General features: G+C 37.9%; 7 protein-coding genes across 7 annotated transcripts; all 7 read left to right on the top strand.

Moving 5' to 3' along the window:
- Nucleotides 1-2736: 2736 nt before the first annotated feature.
- GCK72_014750 (uncharacterized protein) lies at nt 2737-3506 on the top strand (the record flags this gene model as incomplete). Its single annotated transcript, XM_053730442.1, has 3 exons — nt 2737-2970; nt 3029-3159; nt 3206-3506. The coding sequence occupies 3 exons, from the start codon at nt 2737-2739 to the stop codon at nt 3504-3506; spliced, it is 666 nt and encodes a 221-aa protein (XP_053585214.1).
- Nucleotides 3507-4294: 788 nt separating this feature from the next.
- GCK72_014749 (uncharacterized protein) lies at nt 4295-6100 on the top strand (the record flags this gene model as incomplete). Its single annotated transcript, XM_053730441.1, has 8 exons — nt 4295-4534; nt 4628-4773; nt 4831-4915; nt 4965-5074; nt 5128-5275; nt 5323-5581; nt 5627-5974; nt 6024-6100. The coding sequence occupies 8 exons, from the start codon at nt 4295-4297 to the stop codon at nt 6098-6100; spliced, it is 1413 nt and encodes a 470-aa protein (XP_053585213.1).
- A 503-nt stretch (nt 6101-6603) lies between these two features.
- Nucleotides 6604-10212, top strand: GCK72_014748 (uncharacterized protein; the record flags this gene model as incomplete). Its single annotated transcript, XM_003108259.2, has 10 exons — nt 6604-6708; nt 7002-7087; nt 7133-7321; nt 7656-7767; nt 8930-9007; nt 9055-9169; nt 9501-9572; nt 9622-9718; nt 9811-10015; nt 10063-10212. The coding sequence occupies 10 exons, from the start codon at nt 6604-6606 to the stop codon at nt 10210-10212; spliced, it is 1209 nt and encodes a 402-aa protein (XP_003108307.1).
- A 375-nt stretch (nt 10213-10587) lies between these two features.
- Nucleotides 10588-12140, top strand: GCK72_014747 (uncharacterized protein; the record flags this gene model as incomplete). The annotated part of the gene is made up of 5 exons (XM_003108361.2): nt 10588-10736; nt 10789-11282; nt 11330-11401; nt 11451-11815; nt 12075-12140. 5 exons carry the CDS (start codon nt 10588-10590, stop codon nt 12138-12140), a joined length of 1146 nt encoding a protein of 381 aa, XP_003108409.1.
- Nucleotides 12141-13171: 1031 nt separating this feature from the next.
- Nucleotides 13172-15262, top strand: GCK72_014746 (uncharacterized protein; the record flags this gene model as incomplete). The annotated part of the gene is made up of 5 exons (XM_003108065.2): nt 13172-13249; nt 13301-13442; nt 13661-14616; nt 14668-14998; nt 15051-15262. 5 exons carry the CDS (start codon nt 13172-13174, stop codon nt 15260-15262), a joined length of 1719 nt encoding a protein of 572 aa, XP_003108113.2.
- A 2060-nt stretch (nt 15263-17322) lies between these two features.
- On the top strand, nt 17323-19797 carry GCK72_014745 (uncharacterized protein; the record flags this gene model as incomplete). The annotated part of the gene is made up of 6 exons (XM_053730440.1): nt 17323-17397; nt 17627-18074; nt 18158-18513; nt 18865-19303; nt 19349-19537; nt 19586-19797. 6 exons carry the CDS (start codon nt 17323-17325, stop codon nt 19795-19797), a joined length of 1719 nt encoding a protein of 572 aa, XP_053585212.1.
- An 833-nt stretch (nt 19798-20630) lies between these two features.
- On the top strand, nt 20631-23810 carry GCK72_014744 (uncharacterized protein; the record flags this gene model as incomplete). Its single annotated transcript, XM_053730439.1, has 6 exons — nt 20631-20705; nt 21929-22376; nt 22463-22818; nt 22869-23307; nt 23356-23544; nt 23590-23810. The coding sequence occupies 6 exons, from the start codon at nt 20631-20633 to the stop codon at nt 23808-23810; spliced, it is 1728 nt and encodes a 575-aa protein (XP_053585211.1).
- Nucleotides 23811-23831: the final 21 nt, after the last annotated feature.

Genomic DNA, 23831 nt, shown 5'->3' with positions numbered 1-23831 from the left:
AATATTCTCAGATGCTTCCAAGGACAACTACGCGGCTGCTGCATACATACGACATGAATTTCCTGGACAGAAGTACGAGTCCCAATTAATATGCTCAAAGTCGAGAGTCAAGCCAGGACGTGTTGGAATCACCATCCCACAAATGGAACTTCTGGCACTGGAGTCAGCCACAAACCTTGCGTTGAATCTGATGAACGAACTTCACATGCCAGTCAATCAGGTGATATTCTTCAGTGATAGTACATGTGTCCTACACTGGGTTCTACACAAAGTAGGAACCCACGTGGGACTGAAATGGGTGGCTAATCGAGTCACAAATATCCATAAGAACTTAGCGAAGTTAACCGAACTTCAACTGAATCCAGAAATGAGATACGTGCCAACAAACGCGAATCCAGCAGACATTGCTTCTCGAGGATGCACTTTAGCCGAATTGAAAGTCAACAAACTATGGCACCATGGACCATCCTTCCTCGAGCGACCTGAAGAAGATTGGCCGCAGACTCTGGAAACAACGCCTCCAGATGCCCGAATGTTTCACCTATTCGTGGTGAATGACGGAGAAAAAGTTCTATCTCGAGAACTAAACAAGCTTCCAAACCAAGATTCACCAGAAACTGCAGTTGTCAACAGCATGGAGGAGAAAGAATTATGTAAATATGAGTCAATCGTGCCATATTCCAGAACTAATGACATGCGGAAGTTGACAACTACGTGCAATTATGTGCTTCGGTTTGTCCACAGCTGTATAAAAAGTCGGAACAATCGGTTCCCGTCTTGTCAGTACTCATACCAATCAATGACACTGCAAAGATATGATGACGCCGATAAAGAAAAGGACGAAGTGACCAAACGGAGGATCACAAGAACCTTTATCATTGCGGAACATTATCGGGATTCAAAGTTGCGAATGGGGCAGGAACCGCCTGCTCATCTTAAGCCAGTGCTCTCTCCAGACGGCTTATATCGACACAACAGGCCATATGTCAATTCGAGACATCCCAGACACTCCGATGAGATGAAGAGACCAATTATTATCATCCACACACACCAGCTCGCCCGCCTTCTGGTTATCGAATCACATACCAGCTTGCTACATCAGGGAGTGAAAGATGTCATATCGGACATCCAACGAAAATACTGGATACGGAAAATTGGAATACTCGTCAGAGCGGTGCGGAGGCAATGTGTCACATGTCAAAGGATGCACGCTCTTCCTTTCGAATACCCGTATGCAGAAACCTTGCCGTCTATAAGAAGCCAACTCGTGGCTCCGTTCGCCTTCGTGGGCCTCGACTATCTCGGCCCTCTGAGATACAAATCGAAGGATGAATACGGAAAGATTTGGGTACTACTAGTCACATGTATTGTCACTCGGGCAATACACTTGGAAATCGTCCAAGACAACACCACTCACAGTTTTATCATGGCTTTAAAACGATATTTCGGTCGTAGGGGAGTTCCTCAGTCTATCCTATCGGACAACTCTCCGACATTCAAACTCGGATATTCAATGATGAACACGGATATCAAGACAATCATCAACAAAAGTCTAACGCTGACTTCATTCTTGGCGGATAAAGAAATAGACATTCGGTTTATTACACCCTTCTCACCGTGGAAAGGAGGAATTTACGAACGACTGGTGGCTTTGGTAAAGAACATGATATATAAATGCCTGAAGAAAATAACAGTTTCGCTGTTAGAGCTCGAAAGTCTCTTAATTGAGACTGAGTGTATAATCAACTGCAGGCCTATAACCGCCAACAAAGTCCACACAGCCGATGCCGAACCAGTCCGACCCATCGACTATTTGATCCCACAATCATCGATGGTACTACCAGAATCGTCAAAAACAATATCGGAAGTCCTAGAGTCAGGAAAAACAGAAAAACTAACAAGAAGATTAATCGAATCTACAGCAGCTGTCAGGGATAACCTCTGGAACGTATTCAGCGATGAATACTACGTGTTACTCCGAGAATCCATACCTCGGTCAACAGCGCACAACAAGAGCCCACCTACACCAGGTACAACAGTGTTAATCGTCACTGAAAAAGTAGCTCGATACATGTGGCCTATCGGGGTCATTCAGAAGTTAATCTCATCCAAAGATGGGAAGGTGAGAGCCGTTGAAGTCAAAATCGGACAGAAGGTCTTTCAAAAGTCAGTGAATCACCTTATACCGCTAGAGATTCCCGCGGAAGAACGTCAAGATCAAGACGCGCCAGCGGCCGGAACTCCTTCGGATCTACACAAACAGATAACTCCAGCGAAGGCTCCACCTCAACGAACCCGCCCGTACCTCCCAAGACGGGCTAAAGAAAATAAAGTGACAATCGGTCATGATCAACAACTCGGATCGCCGAGTAACCAACCTCTGGCTTCTGCTTAGGCAGAGGCAAACCACGAACTTCCCTAACGCTACCACTAGGGAAGTTCTTTTTCGCTCCCCCCCAGTGTCGCGACATTAATAGCCTCAGCTATATTGTCGCAACTGGTACAATCTAGATCGTAGATTATGCTCTTATTATCAATTATACAACGATGAATTCATATGGACGTGAAGAGAATACGGTATCCTTATTATCACTTTGAACAACGTGCTCCACAAACTCCTTATCTTGATGACCTTACTACGTGTCAATGTCGATGTAGGAACAAGAAAATAGAAGAATCAGTATCTACCCACGAGAGAGGAACTTCTCAACCAGCCGAAGCCGTTGCCTACTTCCGATGCAAAAGCCACCTTCGCCATCACCTTCTTCCAAGGTTCCTCAACTGACGTCCATCGATGCCGAGCCAAAAGGAGCTAGTAGAGGTATCTTATTTAATTTGCGTCTCTTATCGAATAAATCGTTGTTATTTAAATCTGTGTTGGCTCTTCTTTCTAAGTCCAAGTCCTCTCAGTCCTCGCGGTCGGTTCGGGCTCACCACCCCACAAACCGTCGCGACATAGACCCACTACAGGTGATTAATCTTCGCAAAAAAAAAACAGCAAAAAAAAATGTATTCACTTACTTTTCAGCCACTACCTCCGATATTCGAAAAAGATCCTTATCAACCGCTACCACCACCAGCATATCCAGTGTTAGAAAATCGACATGCTATGACTAATGTTGTGAAGCCCCACGATGAGAAAAAACTTTATCCGCCCGTGTAAGATTTATATTTTTCCATCCAGAAATCAATTTTCAGTTTCCAGAATTCCTGGATGTTCTACGCTTTCTCTTCATCGGCGTTCTCCAAATAACATTTTCGTTGCCAGTCCTTACAATACACTTCGAGCAACAAGCGTTGGAAGATACCAGTCGGGATTCCTGGACACGAACTCCATCATGGAAAATCGGTTTGGTTCTAGACAAGCGTCAGTTGCAAGTCGACGACAGTCAAGTGAAGCTTCTAGTCAGAAAAGGTCGAAATCAATGGGTCCTTTGCATCGAACAGGATCTAACCGAAGCAAAGGTTCCGGACGTTCGCGAAGAAGAGAGAACAGTCAAATATAGGAAAATAATTCCAATAAATAGCACGTATAACTAGAAAACAAATAAATAAATTGTTTTTCAACCTCTCAAAATTCTTGTTTATCAATTTTCTCTGCGTCTTGATCGCTGGTGATTCATATTTTCTTCCTTCGACTAATTTTCCGCATTGATAACCATTTCTTTCTACTTTCAGTTTTCTCATACTACCGCAGCAGCTACTCAACTATTACAACAATTTGTAGAATAACTGTATCATAATAAGAGGTAGGTTTTGAACCTTTATTCAAATATTTAAATGTTTGAATTGAAAAAATCTGACAGGCTCATAAAACTAACTTTAAATATTGGCACGGCACCCTTCTTACAACCGTGCTCTACCGAAACCGAAGAAAAATGTGTGCGAAATTGAGAGACTGATAGTGAGAGAAAAGATACATTTTTTAAGGGGATTTCGGTGGAGCGCAGTTGCAAGAACTGTGCCAAGCTAATAGTTGGTTTAGATTTCATTTCTTTTTGAGAATATATTTATAAACTCATATTATTCAATTTGTCTTCAAGTAATTTTGTTCTCTACTTGAAAACGATATTAGTTCAAAAACAATATTAGTTCAGAGCTTATCCATTTTCTTATTTTATTTACAAAAAACAGAAGTGTTTTTACATTCCGTCGGATAAACACACCGAGGAAGACTATTTCGTAACAACTTTCACTTTCCTTGTAAATCTCACTCGCTTGCTTTTTTAGCCTGTAGTAAATACAACGAATTCCTTTTTTCCTATTTTTACATCTCTCAATACTCCTATTCCAGATGGCCTCGGCTCCATCGTCATCAAATTTGCCGTATTCGCACGTCCGTCGTCATGAAGACGTACCAACACCAAGTGCACCGCCAACCAAACGATGCAATATTCAATCACAACCGCCAGAAAGCTACGAACCTAACACCTGGCTTCAACAACAGATGGAGCACGAGCAGCAGAAAAAGTTAGCTGAAGAGGCTGAGAAGCAGAGTTCCGGAACAACGAATAATGACGGGGAGGAGGAAGAGGTGAGTGGGAGACCGGTGAAAGTGTGGATACTGCATATTTCGCAAGTTGACGAAAATCAATCTGTGAGTTAACACCACAGAGAGATGTTTCAGGATGTTCTCTCGAAACCCTGTGGTCCTCACAATAGAAGATTCAATTTCGTTATGGTCCGTAATATCACTTTTGCTATCCCAGAAGGTTATGATGTGGATGGGACCAACATCGAATACTTGGGTGGAGGCTCATTCGGAAATGTAATGTATGTTTTATTTGTATTTTCAGAGTGTTCTGTCTACTGAATGTTTTCTATTTTCAGAAAAACAAGTGCAGTGTGCCGTGACGGCATGCGTCGTTGGGTAGCCATCAAAAAGATGCGAGAGCCTTTCTTCGATCCTCATCATGTTAGTGTCTTTTCATACATATATTAATGACATTTTTCTACTTTTTCAGGCTCGTCGCATTTTTCGAGAGATCAAATTGCTTCAATTAATGCGACACGACAATATCATCTGCGCTCTTGACATTTACACTCCTGACGAGGAAAACGATTTTCGTGATGTGTATGTCTCATTTATTTGAAGAGAGCTCTTGAAATGAACTCTTCTGTTTTCAGATATGTAGTCACTGAATTCGCTGGTCGTAGTCTCTATCGAATACTTAAACAACAAAGGGAATATGGAAGGCGTGTGCTGACCGATGAGCATATCAAATTCATCATTTATCAAATCATACGTGCCCTAAAGTACATTCATTCAGCAAATGTAACAACATTGCCTCGGATTAACAAATGAATAACACTCCTTTTCAGATCATACATCGAGATTTAAAGCCTGGTAATCTGGCTTTAACGGACGATTCTGATCTTATGATCCTCGATTTTGGACTTGCAAGATCATTAGAAAAGAAAGACACAACCCTAACACAATATGTTCAAACACGATGGTATCGTAGTCCAGAAGTCATTTATTGGAAAATTGACAGTTACACAAATCTCGCAGATATGTGGTCTGTTGGTTGTATTGCTGCTGAACTTCTCACAGGAGACCCGTTGTTCCCAGGAGATGACGGTATTGCATCTATGCCTGATACATTTAGTAATAAGTTAATTACAGTAAATGCTCAATATCAACGAATCACCCAATTATGTGGAAGTCCGGATGAAGAACTTTTGACGAAGATTGAAAACGATAACTCGTCTGCGATGAAAGCTGTAATTCAGTCATACAAAGTGTTCAAGAGGCGAAACTTCCGTGAAGTTTTTGCTGCCTACAATCCGTCAGCCGATTTCATTGATTTGATTGAGAAACTTCTTGTTTTGGATCCAGAGAAGAGAATCACAGTAGAGGAAGCTATTCAGCATCCGTATCTTGCAGAGTTCTCCCTCCCAGACGATGAACCAAGAGCAGATCATATTTTTGATCTAGACGATTCCCAGGCCAGAACTCGATTTGAATGGAGAGGTAAACTTCCTATTTTATAATTAATAACACCTTTGTTTTTTGTTTTCAGATGCCGTATGGAAAGAGATAATGAACTACAGGAGGCTCGACTCGTCTCCATTGATTCCAGGAGAAGCAGATCGTTAGATGTCTTCTCTCATGATTGTATATATTGCCAGCTATTCCTTTTTGTCCCCCCATCAACCCGTTATACCTTCCTCTTTCTCTGTCTCTTATGCCCTGTGTCGCTTTATTATTCTCTTTTCCTCCATTCTTCTTCCCTTTGTCGTTCAGTGATAGCACATTTTACTGGTGATAGTGCAGATTGATTTTCTTTTTGTTCACATCATTTCCTTTCCAGAGTATTTATTTTCCTTGTGCATTCTATAGCTTCTTTCTCTGTACCTCTTTCTCAGTTTCTCTCTCTCCTCATCTTTCCGTTTTTTTTTACATCTCATCATCCTTTTCATTTATTCGTCATTCTTTTACATTGCACACTTACGCACATACTAATTAGTTCAATAAACTTTTTGTTTTGAAGGTTGTACCGACTCGAAGTAAAAAAAGATTGGTATTCATCTAACACACATACTTTCTCTCTTAAGATACAATAAGTCAAAGTCATTGGAAGAATTCAGATGTCTTCTTGAATGGGAATGTCGGCTAAGATGGGAGACTCGGCCAACATTCCCGGAGTTTTCTTTGCTGATTTTGGACCAGCCCCTCCGGAAATTACTCCAGAAGGCTATCACGAGGTAACTAAATATCATTTCCTCTGATGCTTTCAAGCTTTTTTATGAAGTTCGCGTTGACTTTTTACCCGTTCAATTTTTGAATTAAAAAAAGTAAGTGACCGTTAATTTAGTTTAATCCCAATAACGAGGAGCAAAAACTGCAAGACCGAAAATCTGTTAAGAAGATTTCCAGCTCTTATTTATGCCTGAGTTCCTCTGAGAGCTTGAAATGAATAAGATTTTAAGTTTAAAAATAGTTCAAATTATAACCATCAAAGTGAATGTTTCTGACCTTTCAAGATCTTATAATTCAGGTTGAACTGAACAAGACAAAATGGGTTCTTCCACAATGGTACAACAGTCTACGACCACTGGGAGAAGGAGCTTATGGAGTTGTGTGGTTAGTTTCCAGAATAGGAAATGGGAATGAATTAAATATTTTCAGTACGGCAGAATACGAGCCAACTGGAGATCGTGTCGCCATCAAGAAGTTTTTCAGACCATTTCAAAGTACAATTCATGCGAAACGAACGTATCGAGAGTTGAAATTACTTCGAACACTTCAACATGATAACGTTTTGGAAATGATTGATGTATTCACACCGGATCCAGATGCAACTTCTTTGAATAATGTGTAAGTGTGGAATGAGAAAAATAAGAAGATTGGAGAGGAGAGAGATAATCGGATGGATTGGTAGAGATAAGAGGGTTAGAGGGTTAGAGATGAAAGAAAGAGAGAATTGATTTGCATAGAGACAAAACACGTGGAGACAAAAACAGATCAAGGTCATTTCAATGAATAGAGATCACAAATCATCTTTTTGTTTACTTCGAGTAAACAGTTCGACTGAATTGTTTTGATTAAATATAACATTCAGAAAACGGGGGTTGAATTTTATAGCGGATTTTATGTAGACAACGAAGCCAATTACTTTCTAATTCTCATGACAATTTTTCCCACTTTTCAGATACTTCGTCTCTGTTCTGATGGGTTCCGATCTTCAAAATATTCTGAAAATCCAGCGTCTTACCGATGAACAAATCCAACTACTCATCTATCAAGTACTCCGTGGTCTCAAGGTATTAATTATTTCTTTTCATTTTTCATGAATGATAATTTAGGGGCTAGAATCTTACTCCTTCTCCCTCTCTTTCTCTCTTCACATTTCTCAAATTTCATTTTTACGAGTGGGCAACCCTCAGAAAGTGCTCCGCCCTTCCCTCATTGAGAACCTTTTTCTTCTCTTTTCATCTCTGCGTCCTTGCCATTTTTTCCCACTTTCTAATTAAATTCTGGCGACGATTGCTCCATCTTTTCTCTCCTTTTTCCCCTTTCTTTCCTTACTGATAGATGTTTTTTCGATTAGCCACGGGGTCAAGAAGATGTATCGGAATAGGAAGAAAGCCCTCCTTTTTTTGGATGAATTCTATCAATTATTCCGCTTCAGCTCGCCTCTTTTTCCCTTTTTCGTTGTTTCGTGTTCTCTCTGAATGCCTCGGCACAAAAAGAAAGAGATGAAGAGAAAATGAGAGAGCGGCCAAGAGTTGATTTATGAATATGACAGGTTTAGAAAAAAAACATAAAACGCCTCGAGTTCTATTCTCCTTTTTTATATTTCTCTCACCAAAAGGTTTGGCATGTTATTTTGAATATATTTTGTGGAGTTTGGGAGACATTTTTATAGTTTCAAACTAATATTTTTGTTTTCCGAATAATATAAAAGTAAGTTTAATTTATTCTATTCTGTAGACTAAATTCGTTCATAGATCGTCTAAACTAGGCAAAAAAAATCCCAAAAGGTTGCTATCTCTAACCCATGAACTTTCGAGTCACAAGTGCTATGAACTCTCTCTTTTTCTTCTCCTATTTGTACTACTGTCATTCTAGTACTGTCTCTTTCTTTGCTTCCTGCGTCTCTCATCTCATCAGTTCACTCTCATCCGAAGATTGATCGATGAACACACCTTCTGTTACATGTCTTCTAATACAGGCGGGTTAAAACTCGTTGTTTTCTTTCAAAGTGACGTCTCTTTTTCTCTTTTTCTAATGCTTAATTTCTCCACGTTTTTTCATGATAAAGACGATCGACAAACTGTATTATGTTTACCGAAGAGACACTCTTTTTTCGCTCTTTCTCACTTTCTGAATTGTCTATTTCTCCTTTTGATTCATCAGCAGTTTTATGTTCCTTTCTCTTTTTCCTTCTTCTTCTTCTTCTTCTTTCAAATCTCTTCTTTTCAGTATATTCATTCGGCTGGGATTATCCATCGAGATTTGAAGCCGTCGAACATCGCTGTCAACGAAAGATGCGAAGTCAAGGTGACATTATTATCCCCTTTCTCTCTCTCGACTATTTTCTTTTTCAGATTCTGGATTTCGGTTTGGCTCGTGCCCAGGACACCGAAATGACTGGATACGTGGCAACGAGATGGTATAGAGCTCCGGAAATTATGCTCAATTGGATGCATTACACACAGACAGGTGAGAGAGAATCAGAGAGAAAAAAAAGAGCAAACAGTTTTCATTTTGTCGAAACGACCATCGTAACTTGATATTCATACAGCAATAAAAATGAACGATTCCTCTTGTTTCAAACATTTTAGTTTTTGATTGTGAAACGAGCCTCCCTTCCAAATGTTGCAGCTGAGACAATATGATCGTTCATTGTTTCAGCTTTTTGCAAAAGTTTCAACTTTTTTGACATTTCAATAGAAGTTTCACATGTGAATTGAGAAAAATTTAATATTTTTGTTCCGAAGCTACCAAAAAAAAAGAAAATACATAAAAGTTTCAATTCTCTTTTTTGTTTCAGTGGATGTTTGGTCGGTTGGGTGTATTCTTGCGGAACTCGTTTCTGGGAGACCGTTGTTTCCAGGCGATGATCGTGAGTTTTGTGAAGTTTTCTTTCTCAGCTGGGAGTCAGAATGTTGCAGATATCGATCAACTTACCAAGATAATGTCGGTTGTGGGAACTCCCAAAGAGGATTTTTGGTCAAAAATTCAATCAGAAGAGGCTCGAAATTATATCAAGTGAGTGCTGTAATTCAATTATTTCTTCTTGAGAACGGATAATTTTTGGGGAACTTCAGCAATTTTTCCCATATTTGTTATTTTATCTTTAGAAATCGACCCCCAATTGTTCGTCAAGATTTTGGTGCACTGTTCCCTATGGCATCTCCATATGCAATTGAGTTGCTTGAAATGATGCTAATTTTGGATCCAGATGAAAGAATCTCAGTGTCAAGTGCCCTCCGACATGATTATCTCCGTGAATATTCCGTTCCAAATGATGAACCAGTTGCTATGGATACGGTAAAAAATAGCATAGTACGATCTATTTTCGTTCTTTTTAGAAACAAAATTTCCATTTCCAGGTAGCAACAGATCCCGCCGAAGAGCAGGCGACCACACTTGCTGATTGGAGAGAATTGATCTGGAACGAAATTCGATTATTCCAAAATTCTGCGCGTCGACTCAGTTTTGTTAGCTGTACGGACAATGAAGAAGAGCCAATGAAATTATGAATTCGAATGTTCAAGTGCTAAATTTTTCTTTCTTTTCTTTAAATTTATTAATTTAATATTATATTTCACATGTTGATCTCATTCACACTTATTGATCTCTCTTGTATTCCTTCATGATCTCATTGTTAAAACCCTAGATTCTCCCCCATGTTGCATGTGATTTATACACATACTTTCCTATCAGGCATGACCTCAGATTTCTAATTTATTGACTCCTTCTTGAAAATGTATAAAAACCAATGTACATACGTTTGAATAGAGTATTCTTTCTTTGTTTTCTTGTTGGTTCTCGGTGACTCATAACCGTTCAATATCTCGATCAATGTTCTTGTTATTTTCATAACATCTAGACTCTTCTAGATTTTTCCGGAGTCAATGTTTCCGCAGGCCACAATGGATCAGATGCTTCATCCAACGCCACGCGAAGGATATTATGTGGTTGAACTCAACCGGAGTGTTTGGGTTGTTCCGAATTACTACATTAACTTGACTCCGATCGGAACTGGGGCATATGGAACCGTTTGGTGAGTTCAACTAGTCCTTTTCTGAATAAATTTGAAATTAGAAAATTTTTAGCGCCGCGGAATGCACTCGATCCGGCACTCGGGTCGCCATCAAAAAGTTCAATCGTCCATTCCAATCGATCATTCATGCTCGACGCACATTCCGTGAACTACGGTTACTTCGATGCATGCGCCACGAAAACATTATTGATCTGCTTGACGTCTTCACTCCAAATGAAAACGTGAATGATATTGAAGACGTGTATTTCGTGTCAATGCTCATGGGCGCAGATCTCTCAAATATTCTCAAAATCCAGAGACTCAACGACGATCACATTCAATTTTTGGTTTATCAAATTCTTCGTGGTCTCAAATACATTCATTCCGCTGATATCATTCACAGAGATCTCAAGCCATCAAATATTGCTGTAAATGAGGATTGTGAACTGAAAATTCTCGATTTCGGATTAGCAAGACAGACAGATTCAGAAATGACGGGATACGTGGCCACGAGATGGTACAGAGCGCCAGAAATTATGCTGAATTGGATGCATTACACACAGACAGGTATACTATTTTTTGATCATGAATTCGAATGAAACTAACTTTTGTAGTGGATGTCTGGTCAGTTGGATGCATTCTCGCGGAGCTTATCACTGGAAAAACACTATTCCCTGGATCTGATCGTAAGTTATTCATCAATTCAATATTTTGACTATTTCTGCTAGTTTCCAGACATTGATCAACTCACTCGCATTATGTCTGTAACTGGAACTCCCGATGAAGAGTTCCTTAAAAAGATCTCATCTGAAGAGGCACGAAATTATATCCGAAATCTTCCAAAAATGGCTCGTCGTGACTTTAAAAAACTCTTCGCCCAAGCAACACCACAGGCGATTGATCTTCTTGAAAAGATGCTTCATCTCGATCCGGATCGTCGTCCATCAGCGAAAGAAGCAATGGAACATGAATACTTGCAAGCTTATCACGATGAATCAGACGAGCCAACAGCTGACGAAATGGAGTTAAATGATGACGTGAAGGCAGATACGATTGATGAGTGGAAGAAAATCATTTGGGAAGAAATTACTGATTTCCAGGTGAGTAAAAAATAGAAAAGAAAATATCAGTTTGTATAGTGAAACGTTGATTTACACCTCTCACACCCTATTTTTGTTATGAAATTGATATGAAAACTGATAACAGACAGAGGGTTACCCACGCGAAAGATGAATCAGTGGGGGTTGAGAAGGTTATTCCGAGTGAGTCATTCGGAAATAGATTACCCGAGAAACTTCTCGAATATATCCGAACATTCTGAAAATTCAAAAAACTGGGATTTACAGTAACTTTTTCCAGAAGAACGTGGCGTTCGCCGACGAAGAAGAAGAGGAAGAGGAGGAGGACGATAAAATGGAATCGTAATCAATTTCTTCCATCCTATGTTTTCTTGTTGTGATTATCTCAGCCTATTTTTACTGTTTTCCCCTTCCAAAATTTAAGAAAAAAAAAACAAAAACAAGGTACCTAAAAGATTCGCTTACTATTTTTGCCTGTTTTTTTATATTTTTACCAATTTTCTAACTAACCTCAAAAAGTTTGATCTAATAGGTGCTCTTTCCACGTCCCCTATTTCCCTTTTCCCCTGTTCATTAACTCATGTATTTATTGTTTCTATTTTTGGGGGACCACCTGCTCGCACTTTTTTATTTACCTTACATGTACTTGATAACAAAAAATAAATGAAACTATTTCAATTTTTAAGTCTTCTTCTAGCTCTGTTATGTTGGCTACACGCGCCATTTCAGTTTTGTGGAATGTGGAAGTTATCGAGTTTGAAGGAATGAGATTAATTTCTTGCGCGAATTTCTTGGGTTCGGAATTCCAGGGACTCGTTATCGGCGATAGAAAAGAATCCTATATCTATGAAATAAAAAAGTTTCAGTTGTTTTGAAAAAGATTACAAAATAATCTATTTCGGAATGCAACTTTTTGAAGTTTCTCATCCAAAATGTCACTTCCCAGTGAAATAAAACTCAAACAGCTACTTATCAACTGGTTCCTTCCTGTTTTCCCATTTCATAAATTTCTAAAAATGATAGCATATTATTTATTACCATCTAAATATTTATGTGTTATTCATTACTTTTTCTCTCCCATTTCGATCAGCTTGATCAGTAATGAATCACGAGATGTGCTCAATTCAGATGACGCGAATCATCTCCAAGCCCCGCCTACTTCTTCTTCTGCCAACCAACTTTTGTGACTGATAACAACTTTGAAATGTTTTATAAAACTGTATTCAAGACGGTTCAATGTCCACTTTCCTGTCATTCTTCTATTCTTCTCTTTCTCCTTTTTTTCCTTTGTTTGATTTTTAATCCTTTGCTTATAAAAAGTGTACAACTTATCAATTACCACCAGTCTTACTTTCATTTTTTACAGATTGATATAATATGATTTTATTACTACTCACTACAGTTTTGGCTCTTGCCGCCGCCTATTTTTATAGATTCTGGAGTGTAAGAGAGAAGGTGAGTGATTTCGAATCAGCGGGAATTCAGAAGACAATCGAATGATTTCAGAGACAAGTTGAATTACGAAAAATCGTGGAAAGGAAACGAGCGGAGAGAGCTGAAAGTGTGAAGTTTGCGAAGCAGTCGGCGGAAAAGTTGGATGTCGAAACGAGAAATAAGATTGCTTCGTTGGAATATTCAGAGTTGAAAGGTAAGTCCCGAAAGTTCTCGAATAGTTATTTTTCTCATGAAAAAACTGAATTTCAATTCTTTTAGATTGACACTTTCTAGGAGAAATGTGATTATTAAACAATAAAAATTGGTTTTCATTCTTCTTATCAGTCCAATTTCCTTGATTTCCCGAACTCAGAAATGTTCTAGTCTACACTTTCAAATGGCATGATTTTCATATGAAATTATAATTTTCAGAAGGACTTCAATCTGGAACAATTTCATGCATCGATGCGGTCAGAACATACTATTTCAAGGCAATTCAAGCAAATGAAAAGACGAATTCTGTGTGTATGTTTGTGAAAGAAGCAGAACAATGGGCAATGGAATGGGATGAAAAGGCAAAGGACCCAGAATTCAAGAAACCACCAATGTTCGGTCTTCCGATGTCTCTGAAAGAATGTGTTCCACTTCAAGGATACGATCAGACACGTGGATTTGTTCAAGACACTTTCCATCCGACAGAAACTGATGCAGTTCTTGTTCAACAACTCAAAAAACTCGGAGCAATTCCTTATGTCCAGACGAATGTTCCTCAATCTCTTCTCAGTTATAATTGCTCTAATCCAGTCTTCGGAACAACCAATCATCCAATGGACAAATCAAGAACATCTGGAGGATCTTCTGGAGGAGAATCAGCATTGATTTCAGCAGATGGATCAATTCTCGGAATCGGAGGAGATGTTGGTGGATCAATCCGTATTCCATGTGCATATACTGGAACAACTGGAATCAAACCATCTCATTTGAGATTCTCTCATCGTGGAGTTTGTGGATCTGTTCCTGGAAGACCATTGATTAATTCAAACGACGGTCCAATGTCAACAAGAGTTGAGACAAATGTCGATTTCCTTCGAACTGTGTGGGCTGACACGTGGATTACTGAACAAGATCCATACGTACCGCCTGTCACGTGGAATGAAGAAGCATACAAAAGTGATAAGAAACTAAAGATTGGATACTACACAGATGATGGATGGTTCACTCCAACTCCAGTTTGTCAGAGAGCAGTTATGGAAGCAAAACAGATTTTGGAAGACGCTGGACACACTCTTGTTCCGTTCCGTCCTCCACGAGTTCCCGAAGTTTTGATTATGTTCCTTCGAGCAGTTTGTGTGGATGCTGGAAAATTCTTGTCCAATAAACTTATGAATGTAAGTTCCAACACTATAAATAATCTCTCAGTACAATCTTATTTCTTTCAGGACATCATCGATCCCCTTCTCTACACTCAAGTTGTTCTCTGGATGGTTCCAGTTCGAGTTCAAAGATTCCTTGCCAGTTTCATCAGAGTTTTCTTCCCAAGACTTGGAAATCTGATGAATGCGATGACTCTAAGTACTGTAGAACTGCGTAACACATATGCGGATATTGAAGCATATCGAAGTGAAATGGCTGCTCTAATGATTGATCAAAAGATTGATGCTCTTCTGTGTCCGGTTACTGTAACTCCTGCTCTCCCACACGTTGCTCCATCGAAACTATTCGCCGGAACTAGCTATACTGGAATCTTTAATCTTCTTGATTATGCTGCAGGTAAGCTTTCTAAGCATAATTCATTTAACTCATATCCATTTTTATTTTCCAGGATCCGTCAATGTTACTCATGTCACGAAACAAGATGAGTTGGATCTAGAATCGGACTACGAAGCATCCGATCCATGGTATGCATTGGCAAAGAACAGTTCTCGTGGAACCATCGGTTTCCCAATTGGAGTTCAAGTGGCAACTCCTCCGTATCGAGAGGAAACTTGTCTCCGTATTATGCGAGAGATTGAATTCGGTGTCACTGGCAAATAATCAATAATCCCTTCTTCTTTCCTTTTTCTGTCATAATATCTTTTGGTTACGGTTCTTTTTCTAGTTAAAACAAATGTGTTCTTTTGTGATAAAACTTTTGATCTTGATAAAATAAAACAATTTTTTCTAATTGTCTAGACTAAACCGTTCGTTCTTTTCGTTCGGGAGAAAGAAAAGATCAGAGTACAACGACAAAAAGGATTACATGTTTGACGGGGTGGTAGTTTAATGCAAACAGTCAACTCTCTTCGAAATTTGACACGAAAGTTGGCAAATTCTATTTTTAATTTGTTTTCTTGCTCAAGTGATTCTAGTTATTCGTGTGGAATTTATTACGTTTTGGGGGTTCCGAAGATTTCTATTTTCTGAAATATTTCTGGAATCCATAGTTTTTTTAATGCAGGATTTCGAATTGTAACAATTCACAAAATTCAGAAAACAAATGCTTCTCGCATTTGCATGTGGAAAATAAGTCATGTTTTTTGGATACCTTGAACATCTTCAATTAAAAATTCACAATAACTTTGAACGATTGATCAAAAAGAAATCATTAATTCAGCTGACAAATCTTTGAAAAACCGAGAAGAAAACTAGTTTTTTCTCTCAAATTAACAACGATTGGTCTACATTTTTCATATCTTTTTTCTATCAAATGTCACATGGGATGCTACAAATTGTCAATCTTTTCATATTTGATTCTGAAGTAACTTACGCGAAATTTCTATTTTGGATAATTATTCAGAAAAAAATTATTTTTCGATTCTATAATCTAGAAACTCTTCTCCGTTCTAACAACTGCGTCCTAACAGAATTCTCTCGAAGTAATCTGCATCCAGCTGACCATTTTCCCACATCCGCAGTTTTTTTCTTCTGAAAAGAAAATCAAAATCTCAGAAAAGATTTGCAAGTTCTATTCATTCCTCTTCCCAAAAGTAAACTTCAATATTATTTACTTTCATCGACATCACCATTTTCCTTTTTTGAAACTTGTGAATGATTCAAGTGTATAAATACGAACTCTCTCTGATTCATTCCTTTTCTTTTTTCAGTCTCATTTCCTTGTTGATATGATTTTTCAATTGAAATCTTGATAAGTTCTTAAATAAATAACACATTTATTTGCTCTATGACCTTCTCGCATTGAAACGAAATTTCTCCGAATTTCGAATCCTATCGTTTTTATTTCTGTTTAGTCATCCTTTTGAATTGAGTTCTCAGATCGTGGAAAGTACAATTTGCTTTTAGTCCTGTTTTCCCTATTTTTTCGGATGGATGAGGACGCATTTTAAAAGAAAACGTTCAAAGTCTTTAGAGCATAACGTCTGTGTTTTCTTTGTCTAGACTGAATTTTTGCAAAATTTCCACTTTTTTCGATTTTTGGTTTACAAAAAGAGCGAATTGAAAATCTTCATGAATAAAACTGTTTTCAAAACCTGTGGTTTGAAAAATAGCGGAGATTAAGAAAATTGTCTGGTTAGTTCTACATTTGGAGTCGAAACAAGTTTCAAGTTTCAGAAATTTAAGTTTTTAAAATAGAAGAAATGATGAATGTCTGTTAAATTTGGGTACAATATGGAAAAAAATTTGAAGACGGTCTCAGAGAATATAAGTTTTTTCAATCATCAATTTACTAGTTCTGCCAAAAAATATTATAATATTTTGCTCCTCAAATAAGATCAACTCCTTAAAAGAAATTTGATATTTTGAATTTACCTTCCACTTGAAAACCCTTTAGGTTTCAACTGTCTCATTTCGTATAAAATCATTTTTTTTCTCAAAATTTATTTTAAAGTTCTTTAAAAATAATGGAAATTCTATTGTGTTCCCGATGTTTCCATAGTTACCCTTAAAAAATGAATCCTCTTCATTTCACATTCAATATTTTTTTGTGACTTGTCATTCTGTAATCATTCAAGGGAATCTCTCGTGTGTCGGCAAACACCTCCTCAAAGAAAATGTGGCTATAAAATCGGTTTTTATCACACCTCCTCTCACTTTCAACTCCACCTCTTTTTGGGAAATAAATTCCATTTCTGAAATTGAAACATTTTTACAGCATCATGCTCTTCTACGTGGTGCTTCTACTCTTGGGAGCTGGGGCATACTACTATCATTTCAGAATCAATCGGAAGAAGGTTAGTTCTGTCACTAGACACTTTTTTTAAAATGTTTAATTGAAATTATCTGACTCTAGAATCTGATGACTGATATGTCTTGTAACAGTCAGACAAAATCCCTCGTTTTGAAGAACACAGACTCACATAATTTGAGAGATTGAATAAAGTTCCTACCTGGTTACACCCTTAATCAAACAGATAGATTGATAAGATATGATTGACTCATCACAGATAAATTTGATTTCAGATAATCGAAAGATTGGAGAAAGTTGTGCAGAGGAAACGAGATGATCTCCTGAAAAACATTGAAGAAGCCAGAAGAATTTCTGATAAATTGGATTCGAAAAGAAGAGATTACATCGGAAATTTGGATTTCGAACAGTTGAAAGAGGAGCTTCAGAAAGGAAGTGTGACGTGTGTTGAAGCAGTTCGAACGTACTTCCACAAAGCAATTCTGGCTCATGAAAAGACGAATGCAGTGACTTGTTTCATTCTGGAAGCAGAGCAACAGGCGGAAGAACTCGATGAAAAAGCAAAGTTAGCTTCTTTTGTGAAACCTCCAATGTTCGGGATTCCACTATCATTGAAAGAATGTTTGAAAGTGAAAGGATATGATACAACTAGGGGATTTGTTCAGGATGCTTATAGACCATCGACTGAAGATTCGATTCAAATTGAACATTATAAGAAATTAGGTGAGTTTTACAGTTTAGTTTGATAAAAAAGCTACGAAGAAGTTGATTTTTAGTTGAATGATAAGAAAATTGCTTGATTTCAGGTCTGATTCCATTCTGCCAAACCAATGTTCCCCAGTCACTTCTCAGTTACAATTGCTCCAATCCATTATTCGGAACAACTACAAATCCATTCGATAGTACTCGTACTTGTGGTGGATCATCTGGTGGAGAAGGTGCATTGATTGGAGCAAAAGGATCTCTGATTGGAATTGGAACTGATGTTGGAGGATCTGTCAGAATTCCATGTCATTTCACTGGAATTGCTGGAATTAAACCATCCAAAATGAGATTTGCTCATCGTGGAGGAGGTGCATCTGTTCCAGGAAAACCATTGATTGATGCAAATGATGGACCAATGGCGCAAGATGTAAAAACGAATGTAGAATTCTTGAGAAATGTAAGTGCTTCGTCTACATGTTCCCTTGCGTCATATTCGTTTGATATCTCAAAAACGAAGTTCCGTGAAAAATTAAATGAAAAGTGATCTAACTTCTCACATCATTCAAATACTGGTTTATATTCCCGATGAAATGATTCTACCTCTCAAAGACCACCCCTCGATGGAATTTGATAAAAGACGGTACAGTTTAGCCAAGTCGGTTTTTCTTTTTTTTTATCACGGGTTTCCCAGACGACAGTGATAAGATAGATGAAAGGAAAAAAATAGAAGAGATAACAAATGAATGTAGAATCAAAGAATAGAAATGAATCATGGTTACGGTATTGAAACTATCAATTCTCATTTCAGGTGTGGGGAGACATTGATTTCCAATCGGATCGTGATCCATACTGTCCACCAGTCCACTGGAATGAATCATTGTATTCAAGTGAGAAGAAATTGAGAATTGGATATTATATTGATGATGGATGGTTCACTCCAACTCCGGCACTCCAGAGAGCTGTACTCGAATCGAAGAAACATTTGGAGAATGCAGGACATACTGTTATTCCATTCCATCCACCAAGACTCACCGATGTTATTCAGTGGTACTTTAGAGCAGTTTGTCTCGATGGAGGACAATACGTTTTGAATAAACTCTTGAAAGATATCATTGAGCCGACAATTCATTTCCAAGTGACTCTTTGGATGGTCCCCACTTGGGTTCAACGTATCTTTAGTTATCCAGTTTCTTTGGTTTTCCCGAGAATGGGAGTTCTCATGAAATCACTGACAAGAGACACTTTTGGTCAGTTACTAAACTATCATATTTGAAATATATTCGATATTTCAGAATTGAGAGAAGCTTACGCTGAAATCGAAGCATACCGAGAGGAATATGTTGGATTGATGATGAAGGACAATCTTGATGTTATCTTGTGTCCAGCTTCGATCATGCCAGCTCCTCAACATGACATTCCATCAAAGGTTGTTTCTGGAGTCAGTTACACTTGTCTTTACAACTTATTGGATTTCGGAGCAGGTCAGTTTTTTTCTGACTTTTTCCAAAGAATCTTTATTGTCTTTCCAGGTGTTGTTCCAGTGACCACAGTGAATAAATCAGATGAAGAGAAGTTGATAAACGAGTATCCAGAAATAGATAAATGGTATCAAATAACCAAAAAAGCAACGATTGGATCAATTGGAATGCCAATTGGAGTTCAAGTTGCTGCTCCACCATTCAGAGAAGAAGCTGTTCTACGCACAATGAGAGAAATCGAAATCGCAATTACTGGAAAATAATCAAATCTCAACTGAATTTTTGCTCTACTCACTGTATTTTATTTGTTCTCAACTTTTTTCAGTAATAGAAATAAACGGATAAAATGTACATTTGGGCAGACATGAAGAATTGAGCAACATTAACGGGTGTGATAGCTTTTAAGAGAACATGCTAAACTTTTCTCATGTTTTCTACTTTCATATTTATCAATATATTTTTGATAATCTTAAGATTGAAATCATGACTATCATTCACCGGAAAAAGAATTTCAAAAACATCAGAATGCAAAATCTCAAGAAATAAAAAGTTTAGATTCTTTGAAATGGAAAAATTCCATTTTAGTGTGAGAGAAGATATGAGGCCAAGCATCTTGACAAGGTTGACTAAACTTAAAAAGTCTAGAAATCTAGTGAGAAGTTTCAACGAATCTTTATGAAGAAATAACCCACTTTTCTTCCGAATTTTTCGGAAATAAACTTTTGGTAAGCAGGTCAACGCCAATACTTCAAATATAAAATAGATTCTCTCATAAATTTCAAAATCTCATTTAATTCTTATGACTTCTCGAATACCGTAACGGATATCAAAGTAACCAAACCATCATCAAAAATCAAAAAGAATAAAAGATATGAGACCATTCCCTTTTTTTCTTTCTCATATTCTCCTGAAATGCCCAATTCTTTCGTTTCTTTTCTCTAGAATTCCGTGGAGACAACACTATTTCCCACGAGAAGAAAGATAATAAAAGGCGGTATCTGACCTCCCAATATTCACTTTTTGAGACTAGTCGTTCTCTTTTCATCCACTCGGAATTCTGTTTGTCAACAACAACAAATTGCTGAAAAACTGAGTTATGCTCTTCTACGTGGCTCTTCTGATATTAGGAGCCAGTGCCTATTACTGTCATTTTCAATTGAAGCGGAGGAAGGTAAGTAAGTAGAGAGTACATCAGAGCTGTGCGGAATTCCTTCTTCCTTCTTCCTTCTTCCTTCTTCCTTCTTCCGGGCATTTTTTCACTTCCTTCTTCCTTCTTCCTTCTTCCTTTTTTGAAAATTTATTCCTTTTTCCTTCTTCCTTCTTCCGTTGAAATTGTTCGACTTCCGTGTTAAAAGTTCACAAAAATTTTGTAATTTTCGACTGAATATCAGCGGAGTTTTGGTGATTTTTAATGGAATTTTGTATGCAAAACAACGCCAAAATTCGTTTTCAGAGATGACTAGAAAAAAGTTTCCTCAAATTTGTCATTTTCAAAATTAACTTCCGATTTCCCGGTTTGGAACCCAACTTCCTTCTTCCTTCCTTCTTCCTTCCTTCTTCCTTCTTCCGGGCTTTTTTCACTTCCTTCTTCCTTCTTCCTTCTTCCTTTTTGAAAATGTTATTCCTTCTTCCTTCTTCCTTCTTCCTTTTTTGAAAATTTTACTTCCGCACAGCTCTGGAGTACATATCAAAAACATTATAGATAGAGGGCCCTTGAAATTCCAAAAGCTTGAGAAATTCAAATATGAATTATTTCAAACATGGAAAATAATATCAGGAGACATAACCCTAAATCTTTTAGTTTTCCCCTTTATAGAACTATTTTTTACCTCACCAGCTTCAAATTCGGAATTTCGGTTTTTTCTGTCCATAACTTCAAGAGAGTACATAATTTAAAGTTTAGAAAAGAGAAAACAAAAGCCGAAGTCATTCGATTTTGGTTGTTTCCGATAAGGAAGAGTTCTGACAAGAGACAGTTCTGAAAATGACACAGCTCTGTAATAGCAAAGTTCTGGAAAAAAATAACACCTAGGCAACGATAATTTCCGAATCGGGTGAACATATTGGTTTGTTTAGGAAAATGAAAAATGAACTTCATACAGTAACCCAATGTAATTTGTTATCATCAACCTATCTCTCCTTTGAGAAACATTGTAAAGCATGCCTTCCATTTTAAAGGAACACCCCCCTCGATGGCACGTGATAAGATAGATTATTTATTGGAAAAAAGAAAAGTTCTGTCCGTCTCAGTCACACATTCAGACACATTGATAAGATATTGTACTAGGGTTTAAAAAATAGACAGTTCCGTGATCTAGGAGTAAGTACAAATACAATTATCGATATAAATACATTTCAAAAGGAAGGTTTCAAGACAAATGTATATGATTTCAGATAGTTGAAAGATTGGAGAAAGTTGTTCAGAGAAAACGAGATGATATCCTAAAAAATATTGAAGAAGCGAGAAGAATTTCTGATAAATTGGATTCGAAAAGAAGAGATTACATCGGAAATTTGGATTTCGAACAGTTGAAAGAGGAGCTTCAGACAGGAAGTGTGACGTGTGTTGAAGCAGTTCGAACGTACTTCCACAAAGCAATTCTGGCTCATGAAAAGACGAATGCAGTGACGTGTTTCATTCTGGAAGCAGAGCAACAGGCGGAAGAACTCGATGAAAAAGCAAAGTTGCCTTCTTTTGTGAAACCTCCAATGTTCGGGATTCCACTATCATTGAAAGAATGTTTGAAAGTGAAAGGATATGATACAACTAGGGGATTTGTTCAGGATGCTTATAGACCATCGACTGAAGATTCGATTCAAATTGAACATTATAAGAAATTAGGTGAGTATTACAGTTTAGTTTGATAAAAAAGCTATGAGGAAGTTGGTTTCTGTCTAGTTGAATGATAAACAAAATGTTTTTTTCAGGTCTGATTCCATTCTGCCAAACCAATGTTCCCCAGTCACTTCTCAGTTACAATTGCTCCAATCCATTATTCGGAACAACTACAAATCCATTCGATAGTACTCGTACTTGTGGTGGATCATCTGGTGGAGAAGGTGCATTGATTGGAGCAAAAGGATCTCTGATTGGAATTGGAACAGATGTTGGAGGATCTGTCAGAATTCCATGTCATTTCACTGGAATTGCTGGAATTAAACCATCCAAAATGAGATTTGCTCATCGTGGAGGTGGCACTTCTGTTCCCGGAAAACCACTTGTTGATGCGAATGAGGGTATAATGGCTCAGAATGTTACGTCAAATGTTGAACTTTTGAAGAGTGTAAGACTTCGACTACATTTCTGCAAGAAACTTGCTTTAATAATTTTCAGGTCTGGGGAGACATTGATTTCCAATCGGATCGTGATCCATACTGTCCACCAGTCCACTGGAATGAATCATTGTATTCAAGTGAGAAGAAATTGAGAATTGGATATTATATTGATGATGGATGGTTCACTCCAACTCCGGCACTCCAGAGAGCTGTACTCGAATCGAAGAAACATTTGGAGAATGCTGGACATACTGTTATTCCATTCCATCCACCAAGACTCACCGATGTTATTCAGTGGTACTTTAGAGCTCTCTTCCTGGACGGCGGACAATTTATATTGAATAAGTTGATGAATGATATAATAGAACCGACGATCACGTTTCAAAGAACACTTTGTACTGTTCCTGCATGGATTCAACGGTTACTAAGTTATCCAGTTTCTCTGGTTTTTCCTAGACTAGGGATGTTTATGAAGTCTCTAACGAGAGACACTTTCGGTTAGTTTTGCCGAAAATTGAGAACTTCTATAACTTCGTTTTTTTCAGAATTGAGAGAAGCGTATGCTGCTATTGAAGCATACAGAGAGGAATATGTTTCACTAATGCTGAAGGACAATTTGGATGTCATCTTGTGCCCGCCTTCCATAATGCCAGCTCCTCAACACGATGTTCCGTCGAAGTTATTATGTGGAGCTAGTTATACTTTTATCTATAATCTGTTGGATTTTGGTGCCGGTTCGTTTTCGAAGAGGTCCTCGGAATAAGTCAAACCATTTCCAGGTGTTGTCCCAGTGACCACAGTGAATAAATCAGATGAAGAGAAGTTGATAAACGAGTATCCAGAAACAGATAAATGGTATCAAATTACCAAAAAAGCAACGATTGGATCAATTGGAATGCCAATTGGAGTTCAAGTTGCTGCACCGCCATTCAGAGAAGAAGCTGTTCTTCGCACAATGAGAGAAATCGAAATCGCAGTTTCAGGGAAGTTGGAAATATAATGAGGATCGTGTTTTTTATTT

Source organism: Caenorhabditis remanei, chromosome IV (assembly GCF_010183535.1).
Source record: "Caenorhabditis remanei strain PX506 chromosome IV, whole genome shotgun sequence".
In the NCBI taxonomy this organism is placed as follows: Eukaryota; Metazoa; Nematoda; class Chromadorea; order Rhabditida; family Rhabditidae; genus Caenorhabditis; species Caenorhabditis remanei.
The sequence above is the reverse complement of the archived record's forward strand: the minus strand, read 5'-3'. Positions and strand labels throughout refer to the sequence as shown.